At 40.6% G+C, this 13,376-nt stretch overlaps 1 protein-coding gene across 1 annotated transcript in view; it reads left to right on the top strand.

Annotated features, from left to right (window-relative positions):
* Nucleotides 1-13,376, top strand: part of GADL1 (glutamate decarboxylase like 1) — a gene marked incomplete at both ends in the record, with an annotated part of 148,128 nt that overhangs the window by 84,544 nt on the left and 50,208 nt on the right. The window contains 2 exons of the mRNA XM_080675538.1: nucleotides 1,864-2,063; nucleotides 12,952-13,003. Of these exons, the coding sequence (XP_080531664.1) occupies nucleotides 1,864-2,063; nucleotides 12,952-13,003 (252 nt within the window). The remainder of the gene's footprint in view (nucleotides 1-1,863; nucleotides 2,064-12,951; nucleotides 13,004-13,376) is intronic.

The raw sequence follows: 13,376 nt of genomic DNA, 5'->3' as shown, positions 1-13,376 counted from the left end.
ATTAATGTCTACACAAGACAAAATTGCTATTAAGATAATAAAATGGCCCTCACTGGTTTGGCTCAATGGATAGAGCTTCGGCCTGCAGACTGAAGGGTCCCAGGTTCGATTCCGGTCAAGGGCATGTACTTTGGTTACAGGCACATTCCCAGTAGGGGGTATGCAGGAGGCAGTTGATGGATGTTTCTCTCTCATCAGTGTTTCTAACTCTCTATCCCTCTCCCTTCCTCTCTGTAAAATATCAATAATATATATATATTTTTAAAAAGATAACAAAATGCATGCTTTTGTTTGGAATGTGATACCTTGAAGTACAAGTTGATCAGTCCAATGAATACATTTATTACATTCTCTGTTTAAAAGGGATCATTTCTAGGACCTCTATGACTTCTGTAGAGTTTCTCTGTAGCTCCCAGTATAGCACTGATATTTTTGCATCGTTAAGGTTTATAAGATGCACCATATGAGAAGTTCATATATCTGTGTTTATTCTGTTCATCAGATACATGTTAGGAGGATGTGAGAGAAGTGGAATATGGGGAGTGGCATAATGGCCCTAATTGCTGAGTGAGGGACCTCTGTGCCCAATACAATGTTACGCTCTGTGGATGTGGATAAGATGTGGATAAGAAATGATTCCTGTTTTCAAGAACCAGTTTTGCCACATGAGGAGAGAATACATGCAGACTTCTCATTGAGTGGCGATATTGCAGGAGGAAAGCCAACAAATGCAGCCAAATATAAAGGCAGGAAGTGAGTCCAATCGAATGGGCAGATAAAGAAGCTGAAGAGGAAGCAGAACTTGAGATGGAACCCAAGAGAAGGGCAGACTATGCGCTTGTTAAGAGGGAAGACTATGTTTGGTGTTAGCAAACTTCAGAACTTATAAGTATACTGTACATATTCTTTTGAATGTCATGTTATATTAAAATAGAAATAAGGTAAAGCGAATGGTGTGAGCCAAGGTGCAGATGGGGCATGATCTAGTAGTTAAGGGACATTGAGTAGTTTGGTTATGCTGGGGAAGTAGACAGTTCTATTAGATAGTCTCAGGTAATGAAGATGCTCAGAGATTATGGGGGCTGTGAAGGACAGTTTAGAAAATCTGGGATTTTGTAGATACCAAATGATATTGAGAGTCACAGGGCTTAAACTATATTAATTTGAGGTCAAAGTGAAGACTCTAAAATGGTGATAAACATAGTGAATTGTCTTCTACTGCTTGGCAAGAAGTTACCAGTCAGTAAATGCAAATTGAGTTTGGGTGCAAATAAAACCAATGTGATACCAACTTGAAAATCCTTTGGAATTGTAGCTGATATACTGTAGTTGTTAAAACTTGTTGACACTTGTTTAACTCCTCCATAGCACCTTCTTCAGATTTTTTCCTCTGGGTTATTGTCACTTCAGGCCTCTTTAATATGGATGTGTTGAAAAGAAGAGGTTTTAAAAGCCTAGTTTTTTTTGCATATGAAGTTATATAAAGTATGTACAATATGGTAGGAACCTTGAGTGAGTTCTAAACAGATTTTTATTTCATACTGAGAAACGGGCCCACCTTGATTGCATGCAGATGATGACATGGTTGTCTCAACGCTTCTCAGTACTCTTCAGGAAAATTCTTGAGGATGGATTTAGCATTCTCAACTCAGGTTTTCCAGAAACACAATGGATAATCTGTCTCTGAGTTAATACATACCTATTGCTTCTGATTTAGGGCAGTCATAGAATGAGACCAAACACCTTTGGCACAAAGTAGTAGAATATCATACAGGTTATGTTTGTGGGCGTTTGTTTTCAACATTAAGTGTATTTTAAAAATGGACAATCTTTTAATCTTTCTTCTTTTTTCCCCCCAAAAAGGATCTTCTTAAGAAATGCTACTCTGCCAAGGCATCGTACCTCTTCCAGCAGGATAAATTCTATGATGTCAGCTATGACACAGGAGACAAGTCTATCCAATGTAGCAGGAGAGCAGATGCATTCAAGTTCTGGATGACTTGGAAGGCCCTGGGCACATTAGGCCTTGAAGAAAGAGTTAATCGTGCTCTTGCATTATCTAGGTACTTGTGTGTGTGTGTGTGTGTGTGTGTGTGTGTGTGTGTGTGTGCGCGCGCGCACGCGCACGCCCATGTATGTCTATAATAGACTCAGTGACAGTAACATTTGCGAGGTCTGTACATATTATTTCATTTGTGCATTTCTTCTTTTATCTGATAACCATTTTTTCCGGTATCTACTATGTGTTAGGAATTGTGAACAAAGCACTCCTACCTACTGCCCTCCAGGATCCTAGCCTAGTAAGAAATGTATTCTGGTGCCAAAGCAGATAAAAATACAGGTGAACCTACTTTTTTGTTAAAGGAAGGTACATGGTGCTCCAGACCACTCAGCAGGGTTCCCCAGTATATTCATGAGGATCACTGGCAGAGGCATTCTGTGGGAAGCAACATTCAACTAAGACACAATAAAGAAAGGACAGAAGAATAATCCAGGCAGAGGGAATAGCAGGCCTAGATTTCCAGATGTGAGAGAGATCATGGTGACTTCCAGGACCCAAATAGCAGGTCTTGAGCCTGTGGGCCTGGTGTAAAGGCATAAAGGTAAAGGAAGTGGAAGCCCAGGGTTGCTTGCCTTGTTGTAACATTAGAGACAAAGCTTTTGAACCCACTTACAAAGACATTTGAAGAGCTCTTGATATATGCACTGGACACATCTATCTCCTGAACAGAACTCTGCTGCTAAGCTTGGATCAGTGGGTGCCAGTGGGCAGGCCATGACCAAATTTACTTTTAAATGTGACTTGTTGGGCCTGAACTCCATAGGGTTGACCTTCATGATGTTAAAAAAATAAAACATTTGAACATTTTAAATAGTGTTTAAAAATAGGGAGATTTCTTAAAAATCTAGATTTTTGGCTTCTATTCAGAATGCTCTCAATCCCACATGGTGACAAGCTCCTGAACTCTCCGGAGAAGCATCATTCCCTCCACTCCTCCTGTTTCTTACCTAGCTCATTTTACCGTAGCTTAGAGGTGCCAGCTCTACCATGTACAAGCTCTTTGTGACTTGGGAAAGTTTTTTAAACTTTCTGTACCTCAATTTCACCCCAGTAACATGGAGATAACAACTGTGTCTAACTCAAATAATTGTGTTGAGGATTAAATGAATTAATATGTGTAAACACTCAGAACAGTCCTGGCTGGCTTAAGCTACCTGCTATATGAGCTTTAGTTTCAGTTTTTTTGTGTTTTGTTTTTACCTGCTTGCCATTACAGGCATCAGAGTTTGTGATCTCTGGTTTGAATAATCTCTCCTTCTTCACTTCCTGTTTACATTTCACTTGCAAAACCTGAAGTGTCTCCCTAGAGACTTAAAACAATTTCTTCTTTCTATACTGGGAGTGGTATGGGTGCTCTCTGCAACACGGTGTGCAACAGCGATGCTCTGAGCATCACTGCAGATTGTCTGGAAACTCAGTATCCTATACAATAGGAGAGAAATATGCTAATTATCTGTTATGCCTCGACTGACCATGTAACAACCAGATCACGGATCTGCAGGAGGGTGGGGCAGCGAACTACAAGAGGGCGGTAGAGAGCTACAGGACAGGGCAGGGCAGCAAACTATGAGGGGGGCGTGGGGAGCTACAGGAGGGCGGGGCAGCGGGTGGAGAGCTACAGGAGGATAGCAGCGACCTACTGGTGCATGGATTTGTGCTCAGGGCTCCTAGTCTTACAATAATAATAATGATTTACTCGTAGGTCTGCAACTTGGCTGGAGTGGCCTTATCTCATACTATGGTGGCTGGGGGGTGGAGGGAAGCAGATTGGGTCTACTCTCCACATGTCTTTCATTGTCCTTGGGTCAGCAGGCCAGCCGGAGCGTGTTCTTGTAATGGGGCTGACAGAAGCCCAATAAGGCAAGCCCACTTTAACCTCCTGGTTGCATCATATCTACTAGCATTCCAATGGCCAAAGCAAATTTCATGGCCAATCTCAATGTCAAAAGACAGGAAGTACAGTCTGTCATTTTGCAGGAAGAACTGCAAAAGTACATGGCAAAGGACTTGGATATAAGGACAGGTGAAGAGATGGCTTTGGCACTTTCTGGTGATGGTGGTTTCCGAAGTAGTTTGAAAAATCTGCAAATATGTGTCTGTTACGATTATTTTGGTGGTAAGTGACAGAAACCTTAACTCCAGGTTATCATAAGTAAAGAAAGATAATTTATTATCTCATATTACTTATAAGCTAGTATAGTGACGACTTCTGGAATGGCTTATTCAAGGGGCTTAAACAATATCACCCGACCTCAGTTTATCTCCATCTATCAGGTCTGTTCTACTTCATGTTTGGTTTCTTCCTATGTAGGAAGGCAGCTGCCAGGAGTGTCAGATCTACATCCTCCCAAACTCAAGGTCAAGGTAAAAAGGAGAGACGTTTCCTCTCTCAATAACCTCGGGGAAATTTATAATCATTTCTGTGTGGAGCAAGCATCCACCTCAGAATCAGTCACTGTTTTCAGGGAAAGGTGCTACTCTCATTGGTCACGCTGAGCCACAGGCCCTCCCTTGGCACTAGGGAGACTGTCAATTCCTCCTGTAGAACATATACTGAAACTAGGTGAGCCGTGTGCTTTTAGTAGAAGTGAGCTAAAGTGCTTTGATCAGAAGTAGGGAGATAACTACCCGGAGGTGAAAAAAAATGGAACTGTCTACCATAAATATTCATAGTTGCTCACTAAAAGCTCAGAAATCTCTGTTCACTTTTTTGTATTTTCTCCTACCATTTAAGTGTGGTAGAATCTCTGCATTATTTTTTCTAAGCCGCTGAGTAATTCAATAACAGGTGTCATGAAACAGGCAAGATATAAATATTTGATGAATGTATTTATTATAAAGTTAACATTCATCTCAGGGTAGAATTTAATTTATAGTCAAAGGAGTTTTTCTAGTTTTTGCATAGAAATATCACAGGAGGATAAATGTTAACATTTCAGTTCAATTCAGCAACACTTATTGTTTATAAATGTTTGTCAAGTTGAATTGAATGGAATTAACATTTCAGTGAGCATTGCTGCAGACTCTGTGACCTATATTTAATATTTGAAAAATAATCCCTCCTCTTTCATGCTGTTACTCATAATAGTTTTGTTCCCCTTAATATTCCACATTCTTGATATCTAACACTCTATTCCTGGAGTGAGCAAAAGTTATTCTGTTTTCCCACCCCTAATACCAAGCAAAAGCTAAGTCCTTTTACAGATATCACTTTGAATGGATATAAAATTATAAACTTGGAGAAAATTACTCTAGGATTAAGAATTATATTAAGATACCAATATAAGGTCTTTATTTTCATGATTTTTATTTCCTTTTAAATTGGTTGATTGGTTTGTGGTTCTGGTCTCTAGGGGAAAAAATGGAACATTTTCTCAATTCTGGGAGCTAATCTGTGACCTTGAGTCCATGTGTAGTGGTCTAGGGATAAAATGTCTCTTGGGAGGGGAAAAATAGCCTCAATTTGTAATGTCTGCCAATTTCCAGTTGTGGCTTGCAGAATTCCAGAATATTTAACAATTAGCTCTCACTAGCCAGTAAAATCTAGCACCAGAACACCATTGATTTTGTGAGCCATCATAATCAGTTCAGACCACTGACTGGTGAAAGTTAAAATACCATTTTCCACCACACCCATTGACCCTAGACCACCTGCTTTCGATTTTATGAAATAAAAATGATTCTCATTCATGGCGTTAGGCTCTACTTGATATAACTTCTCTAATTTATGGCTAACACTTTTGTTTCCTAGAAGTATAATATCCTTCAGCAGATAAGAACTCCAGCAAAGTAAAGATGCAAATGAGAATTGTGTTACTGTTTGGAATGCACCTCTATTATCAGCAGTCTAACGTAGCTAAGATATCCATTTTCCTAGGCTCTGTGTCAGGTGTCTTAAATACTGGGAAAGCTGTGCGACTCTTTACCCCCGGCACATTGCAGTAAGGATTGCACTGACCCGATAGAAACAATGTATTCATGTTCCTGAATCAACATGGAGCTTAGTGTTGAAATTTCCATGTTGACTTTAAGACTTAAGGGCCCGATTTTGATGTACCTACGGACTGCCATCACCTTGACCAGGTAGCTTGCTCCCCCTGCCCCTGGAGAGCAGGAACAGACATTATGATTCCTATTTTACCAGTTGTCAGAGATCCAGCAAGAAGGAAACATGTATTGCCTGGAAGATCGGGAAAGCTTTCCTAATTTTCTTTTGACCCTTGTCATCCCAGTTGATGACCACACATTTCTCAGAAGAAATATTAACGACTGAAAACTTGCTTTCTCCTTGGGTTGTTTGCAAATCAGTGGTGTTGGGAACCTAAAGCAACACACAATTGAAACCCAGGGGGCTGAGGTTTAAAATTGCCATTTCCAGCACAAGGCAGGAGATGGTGCATCTCGGATTTCTGCCTAAGAAAGTGGAAAATGTTTCACAATGCCCAGGGCAACCTGTTGCTGAGGGCACCTTCCAGCCTTTTGTTATGGCACTCAGGTTAAATGGATATTCACTAAGGGGTAATTTTTAAAGCAAATCTAGAAGAGTCACGTACATAGGTCTTTTCAACAACAACAAACAGCTCACAAACTCCCATTCTGCTGTTGCTAGGTCTCCAATGTATCATTTATCTATCCCCTTGACACACGTCTCTGTAATTCCTCCAGTGGAATTTATTTCACTGACTTGCATGAATACTGAGGGATTTACTGTTTCAGTATGGAAAAGGTGAGCAGTTACACAATAGCACTTTGGTGCAAGTGTGTTTCTCCAGGTGACAAGAGGAGGAGAGTCCAGAAGACTATGAAGGGCTAATGTTTTTAATTTTTTATATTGGTAATTTTTTTAAAAATCACCATTGCAATAGAATGTAGTAGGTAGGTGTTTGTGATGAATCACAAGCCATGCATTATGTCTTAATGTATGCAGAGCATACAGAAAGCAGATGGAAAGAACTCCCAGGAGTTCTGCAAGGCTCCATGTATCAGAAAAAAATGTCAAGTGAGGAGATGAGACCGGGAGAGAAACTTGGTTCAGAGTGCTCCAAGAAGACTAAGTGGCTGGTGAATTGAGAAAGGGACTAGAAAGGCTATTTCCAGAAAGGATAATGAAATGCAAAAATATTAAATTCATTTAACAAATCATAGGCATGAGGATATCTGACATCAGAAGCACATTTTTAAGCAAAGGAAGGGAACGTGTTTCAGAGCAAGATTGTCATGAGTGTATGCTTCAAAATCAAGCCAGAATCTTCATATAATGAGTTTTTTACCCAGTAGGTTTGGTGAAAACTCTTGCTGATGTATTTTTTTTTTCTCTCTTTTTTTTGCTAAGCTTAGTGAGGACAGTGGTGATTTTTATGAAGCTGTTGTTGTTCCTTGAACCTATTTACCTGGATGATTTTTGGTCGAAGTGGTTTATGGTTCCTGCATTATGTCCCAAAAATCAATGTACATCATTTTTTTTTCTGGCTGGCATCAGATAAGAATAGTTTTTTTTTTTTTTAAATGTATTTCATCTCTAGGCTGTTTCCATATATTGAAAAGAAAAGTTGTGAGGAATAAATCATTCCTATGAATGCAGGAAGAAGTGACTCAAAACCTTATTTTGATTCCCTCTCAAAACTCATTTTATTTAAGCTTAAAAAAAAAAAGGTAAGGTACCCTGTAGAAGAGGCACTTGTAAACTAGCATTTCTAAAATTATCCTCTGTGGGATAATAGACTTCCAGAACATCGTAATAAATGTTCTTCCAAAAAAAAAATATTTTCATGGTCAAATATGCTTGGGAAATGCTTACTACTACATTATTTCTCTCTTGGAGATTCAGTGTTCATTAGCACATTAAGGACTCTGAGGAGGGCTTGTAATATAGAAACATTTTTAACTTTGCTTTAACCAGAATGCAGACACTGTTAATTGTTCACCCAATAACCATGCTCCCCTTTTTCTTGCCAGCAGAACCTTGATTTTGTGTAGATAGGAATATTACAGCTGGGAACATGGGTCCAAGCCAATTCCCATTGCCAACAATTAGTTCAGGGATGGGTATATGACTCAGCTTCAGTCAATAAGATACAGGAAGAATTCTGTGCAGGCATCTGGAGGAAATAGTCTTACGTAAATAGAGAAAAATTAAGTCAAACCACTTTTGCTCCTGGTTTTTGCTCTTTCTCTTTCTTCTTGGGACACTGTTCTATAAGGATGTGATGTATGGAGCTGTAGCAGATAGCTTGATGAATATGAAAAAATGTACTAATGCTGAGCATATGGCTGGCTGAAATGATAGAAAATGCCTACTTCTTAATGATAGCATTGAACCATCTAACCAACTCAATAAAAGTCCTTATGTGGGAAAGCTATTGACATGCTGTGTCATAGAGCATGGAATTGTTACAATAGCAACTCTTTACCCAAGTGACCTCTACTCTCAGCTCAGTTGGCTCTGAGAGTGACTGCAGTGGGGACATGGACCCTCAGGCAAAAACCAGGTCCACAAGGTTAGCAAAGAGCAGAGTCTTAATTTAAATGATTCAGCTCTGTTTTAGGATGCCTTTCTTCCACGAGCAGCTCTAGCCAGTTTGACAGAAATATTTTAAAGTGAGACTATAGGTAGTGTGTGTAAGTTTCATACAGTCATAATCTCTTAGGGGAGGATTTTACCAATCTAGCGTCACATCTCCATTACATGTGTGAGTAAACTGAGGCAGGCTCAGGGAGGCTAAGAAATTTACTCCATCCCAGAGTTGATTAGCTACACAACTAGAATCCTCTGCAGTCATTCTGAGGACCGCGGGAGATACGAAGGTTTTCGTAGCCTCAAGGTGCCCAGGATGAGTGAAGGCTTCCTCGGGATGAGATCATGATGGCATCAGCTTCTGAGTTAACAGCTAGTCTATAGGTTTCTGCCTGAGCAGGTGAGGAAAAGTGTGGTTCACAAGATTTCCTTGTCTAGATTGTATATGTCTATTCTGTTTTGTGCTTTACATTTTATATTTTACTCAGTACCTTTTCAAAATTGCACAAATAACCACATCTATGAAACTTTGCAAAGAAGCATAAAAAGAGAGTTAATAATTTCTACCTCCCCTGTTGCATTGCATTTTTCCTTTTCTTCGGTAATCATTAACAATTTACTAAGTATCCTATATAATAAAGAGGTAATATGCAAATGGTTGTTACACCGTGATGCGTAAAGACCAAACAGCAGGAGGGCGGGGCAGCGAGCTAAGAGCCTCAGAGAGCTACAGGAGGGCGGGGCAGCGAGCTATGTGCGGCAGAGAGCTACGCGCAGCGGTGGGCCAGCCAGCCCCGAGGCAAGCGGCAGCGAGCTACTCGCACACGGATTTGTGCGCAGGGCTACTAGTCCTTTTATACTTTACTACACGATCATACATAATTGTGGGTAGGGATTACTTTTGCTTTCCTTTTTTATAATTTCCTAGAAAGTAGAATCATAGTATCCACATCTTTTTAGTTTTTTGCTTTTACCTCTTACTAAAATGTCATAAGAATATGTGTGGTTTAATCAAAGTAGACATAATTCATTTTTATTAATAGCTGCATCATATTACATTGTATTGCCATATACCTTTTATTTTACCATTTGCCAGTTTCTGGACATTAATCTTGTTTCTAGTTATTCTGTATGGAATACACACACATATAGATTTAGATACAATAATGTATATATGTACATTTACACTAATAAAAGAGAAACATGCAAATTGACCATACCTCCGCTACACCCACCAGCCAATCAGGAGCGAGTATGCAAATTAACCCAACCAAGATGGCTGCGGCCACGGGGCGAGCAGGAGGCTTGGGTTTCCCTGGCAATAGAGGAAGCCAAGATTCCCGCACCCTCTGGCCAACCTTGGCCTCCGCTCAAGGCTACAAATTTTCAATTATAGAAGATAAATAAATCCCAGATATCAGAGCCTCCACTTGGGTCACCGGGGGGCGTGGCTAGCCTGCAAACCACCACAGGCCCCTCACCCAGGCTGCCCCACGCCCCAAGGGAACCCCCACCCTGATCCGGGACACCCTTCAGGGCAAACCTTCTGGCCCCCACCCATGCACCAGGCCTCTATCCTATCTAATAAAAGAGTAATATGTAGATTGACCATCACTCCAACACACAAGATGGCTGCCCCCATGTGGACACAAGATGGCCACCACAAGATGGCCAGCAGGGGAGGGCAGTTGGGAAGGACCAGGCCTGCAAGGGAGGGCAGTTGTGGGTGATCAGGCCAGCAGGGGAGGGCAGTTGGGAAGAATCAGGCCTGCAAGGGAGGGCAGTTGAGGGCAACCAAGCCTGCAGGGGAGGGCAGTTGGGGGGGAACCCAGGCCTGCAGGGGAGGGCAGTTGGGGGGGAACCCAGGCCTGCAGAGGAGAGCAGTTAGGGGAAAACAGGCTGGCAGGGGAGCAGTTAGGCATCAATCGCTGGCAGGGGAGTGGTTAGGGGGTGATCAGGCTGGCAGGCAGAAGCAGTTAGGGGCAATCAGGAAGGCAGGCAGGCGAGCAGTTGGGAGCCAGCAGTCCTGGATTGTGAGAGGGATGTCCAACTGTCTGTTTAGGCCCTATCCTACCAGGATCGGGCCTAAACGGGCAGTTGGACATCCCTTGAGGCATCCCAGATTGGAGAGGGTTCAGGCTGGGCTGAGGGACACACACCCCCTTGCACAAATTTTATGCACCAGGCCTCTAGTATATATATAAATATATATATGTGTATGTGTGTATATAGTAGTGATTATTTTTTCCCTGGTAGATCAGCATCACTAAAATAGTTGGCTGCATCAGAAGATATGATTATTATTAATTTTAAAAGGTTTTTAGCAGTTTTCTGTCACATTTTCACTAGTTTTAGGTCTTGTCTCTCTTAAATTTTATTTTTATATCACATGAGCAACATGGTTCAGTATTGTTTTAATTTGCACTTCTTTGATTACCAGTGATCTTGAGCATATTTTCTGATGTTTATTAATCATTGGAGTTGCTTTTTGCAGAAGTTAGGAGTGTGCTAAAGGTTCAAAACATTACAGCTACATAACATCTCCTGAAAAAAATACTCAGGGAAAGAAGTGTATAAAACATCAAATGCTTTGTCAGTGCACGTGCGTGTGCGTGTGTGTGTGCGTGCATTCACAATATTATTGCTCAAAATAAAGGATCTATATTATCTAGTTAATAATGTTAGAATTTCATAAGATTTTGTATCATTTAGAAATGATATAACTTATTTTCTAAACATCAATATTTAACCTTATATGAAGAACTAGATAAGCAAGTTTGGGAAAAAAGAACTGAGTCCATATTCACATTCTACAATAGCCTTTATAGCAAATTAACATAATGATAATAACCCCCTCATTTTCACAGTTTCTATACTTCATAATTTGTTAATGTCTGATTAAAAAATATGTTTTTACAACAGCATTTTGAGATGAGAAAAGTAGATTGTGTTATTTCAGTTCTATAGGAAAGGGAATTGAGGCCTGAGAAGAGCATTTTTTGTTGTCCTTAAATATTAATTGAATATGTGTCATTCGGTGACAAGATCACATTTCATATGGTTGTACCATAACTCCTTATGACTGACTGGACCATAGTTTTCAAAGCCAGTCCTCATTCCTAGGTGTGATGTTCCTTCCTTCCTTCTTTCCTTCCTTTCCCTTTTCTTTTTCTCTCTTTATAAAATCACAATAAATACCCTAGCAAGTACATTTTTGTCAGCACCCCTAATCACCTCCTTACATCTGACCCCCAAATTTGAAATATTGAGTCAAGTGTTACAAACTTTTAAAGGCTCATGACCAAATCACTAGTTTTCAAGGCCACCATTTCAGAAGCTTTCTCTTTTTATATAGACAACTAGAGGCCCAGCACACGATTAAATCATGCGCGTGTAGGGTCCCCTAGGCCTAGCCTGCCACCAGGGCCATGTCCACTGCCCCGTGACGCCTTGCATGCTCTGAGGATGCTGCTGGCACCCCACAACGCTCCGCGGACAATGCCGGTGCCCCGCTAAACTCCAGGGATGCTGCGGGTGCCCCGCGACACTCCTCCGATGCTGCTGGCGCCCCGGGGTGAGGTGGGAGTTGGTGGGAGGGCCCGAGAGGTGCTCCATGCACCTCCTGGTGACTGGTCCTTTGGTCATTCTAGCGTTCTGACATTATGGCCACAGGCCTTTTATAATATAGATAATCAATCCCAGGGAAGGGGTGTCATTGTTAATTTACTTTATATTCTCAATGTCATTTCAGTCTTTTCTCCATCAGATTCCATAGCTCATGTATCTGTGTCCTTTGCTTGTGGTGTGAAAATTCTCTTTTCCCTCATTCAAAATGACTTCAGAGACAGTTCACCAATGGCTATAACCTGCTTACTTGAACATAATACAAATAACCAGTTATTCTTCCCTCTGTCCTGGCCTTGGACAAGATGACGCTCAGCTTCCTTGATCTTGAATGAAATTACAAGCAGGACTACACATCAAAAACTCTTCCTCCCCAAGCCAACTAGGTAATTTAAGTACCTATGCTAAATACCCACCTAGAATGTGAATGAGAACCCCACATGTTCAGAGATATATAGCCTATCTACTTTGTGTGGATTTCATAATGGGGTGAAAGTCTGATGCTAATGTGTGAGATAGACATCATCTCATCAAAAAAATGTGTCTTTTTACTCAGGCCCCAGGAGATTGCAGTAGGTTCAGAGGTATCTGCCAAATCCATACCTTTGCCTAAACCGCTACCGTTACTTTTTTCTAAGCCTCATATTTCTAAGCCTTGTCTCTGATCCAGAAATAACAGTTTTGTCATGTCAGTCATGTTCATGGACTTTTTAGATTTCAGATTATAAATATTATTGTGGGTTTTTTTTAGGTACCTGGTAGAAGAAATCAAGAAAAGAGAAGGATTCAAGTTGCTGATGGAAGTAAGTACGGAACTATGCCTATGATTTTGTCACTCAGCAGTGATGAAGGTGGTAATTTTCCAATCTATTATATTTCATTCGTTTTTGTGTTGCAGACTTAGAAACAAGTCATTAGCTTAATTCAGAGAGTCCATTATGTTAATTTACTCTATTAGTGTTTTTCCTTTGTTGGATTCAGAGAACACACTTGCCTTTACATATTGAAAATTAAAGTGCTCAATAATAATTACCAAGGATAATACTGAGTAAGTTATTTCCTCTGTCCTGATATATAAATTGCATAATGACTGTACTGCAAATATTCAACTGTACTATAGTGGTGCCTGCATGTGAAAAATCAATTAAGCGAATGTACAATAATGCTTATAGATTT

Source organism: Plecotus auritus (assembly GCF_963455305.1).
Source record: "Plecotus auritus genome assembly, chromosome: 6".
NCBI lineage: Eukaryota > Metazoa > Chordata > Mammalia > Chiroptera > Vespertilionidae > Plecotus > Plecotus auritus.
The sequence above is the reverse complement of the archived record's forward strand: the minus strand, read 5'-3'. Positions and strand labels throughout refer to the sequence as shown.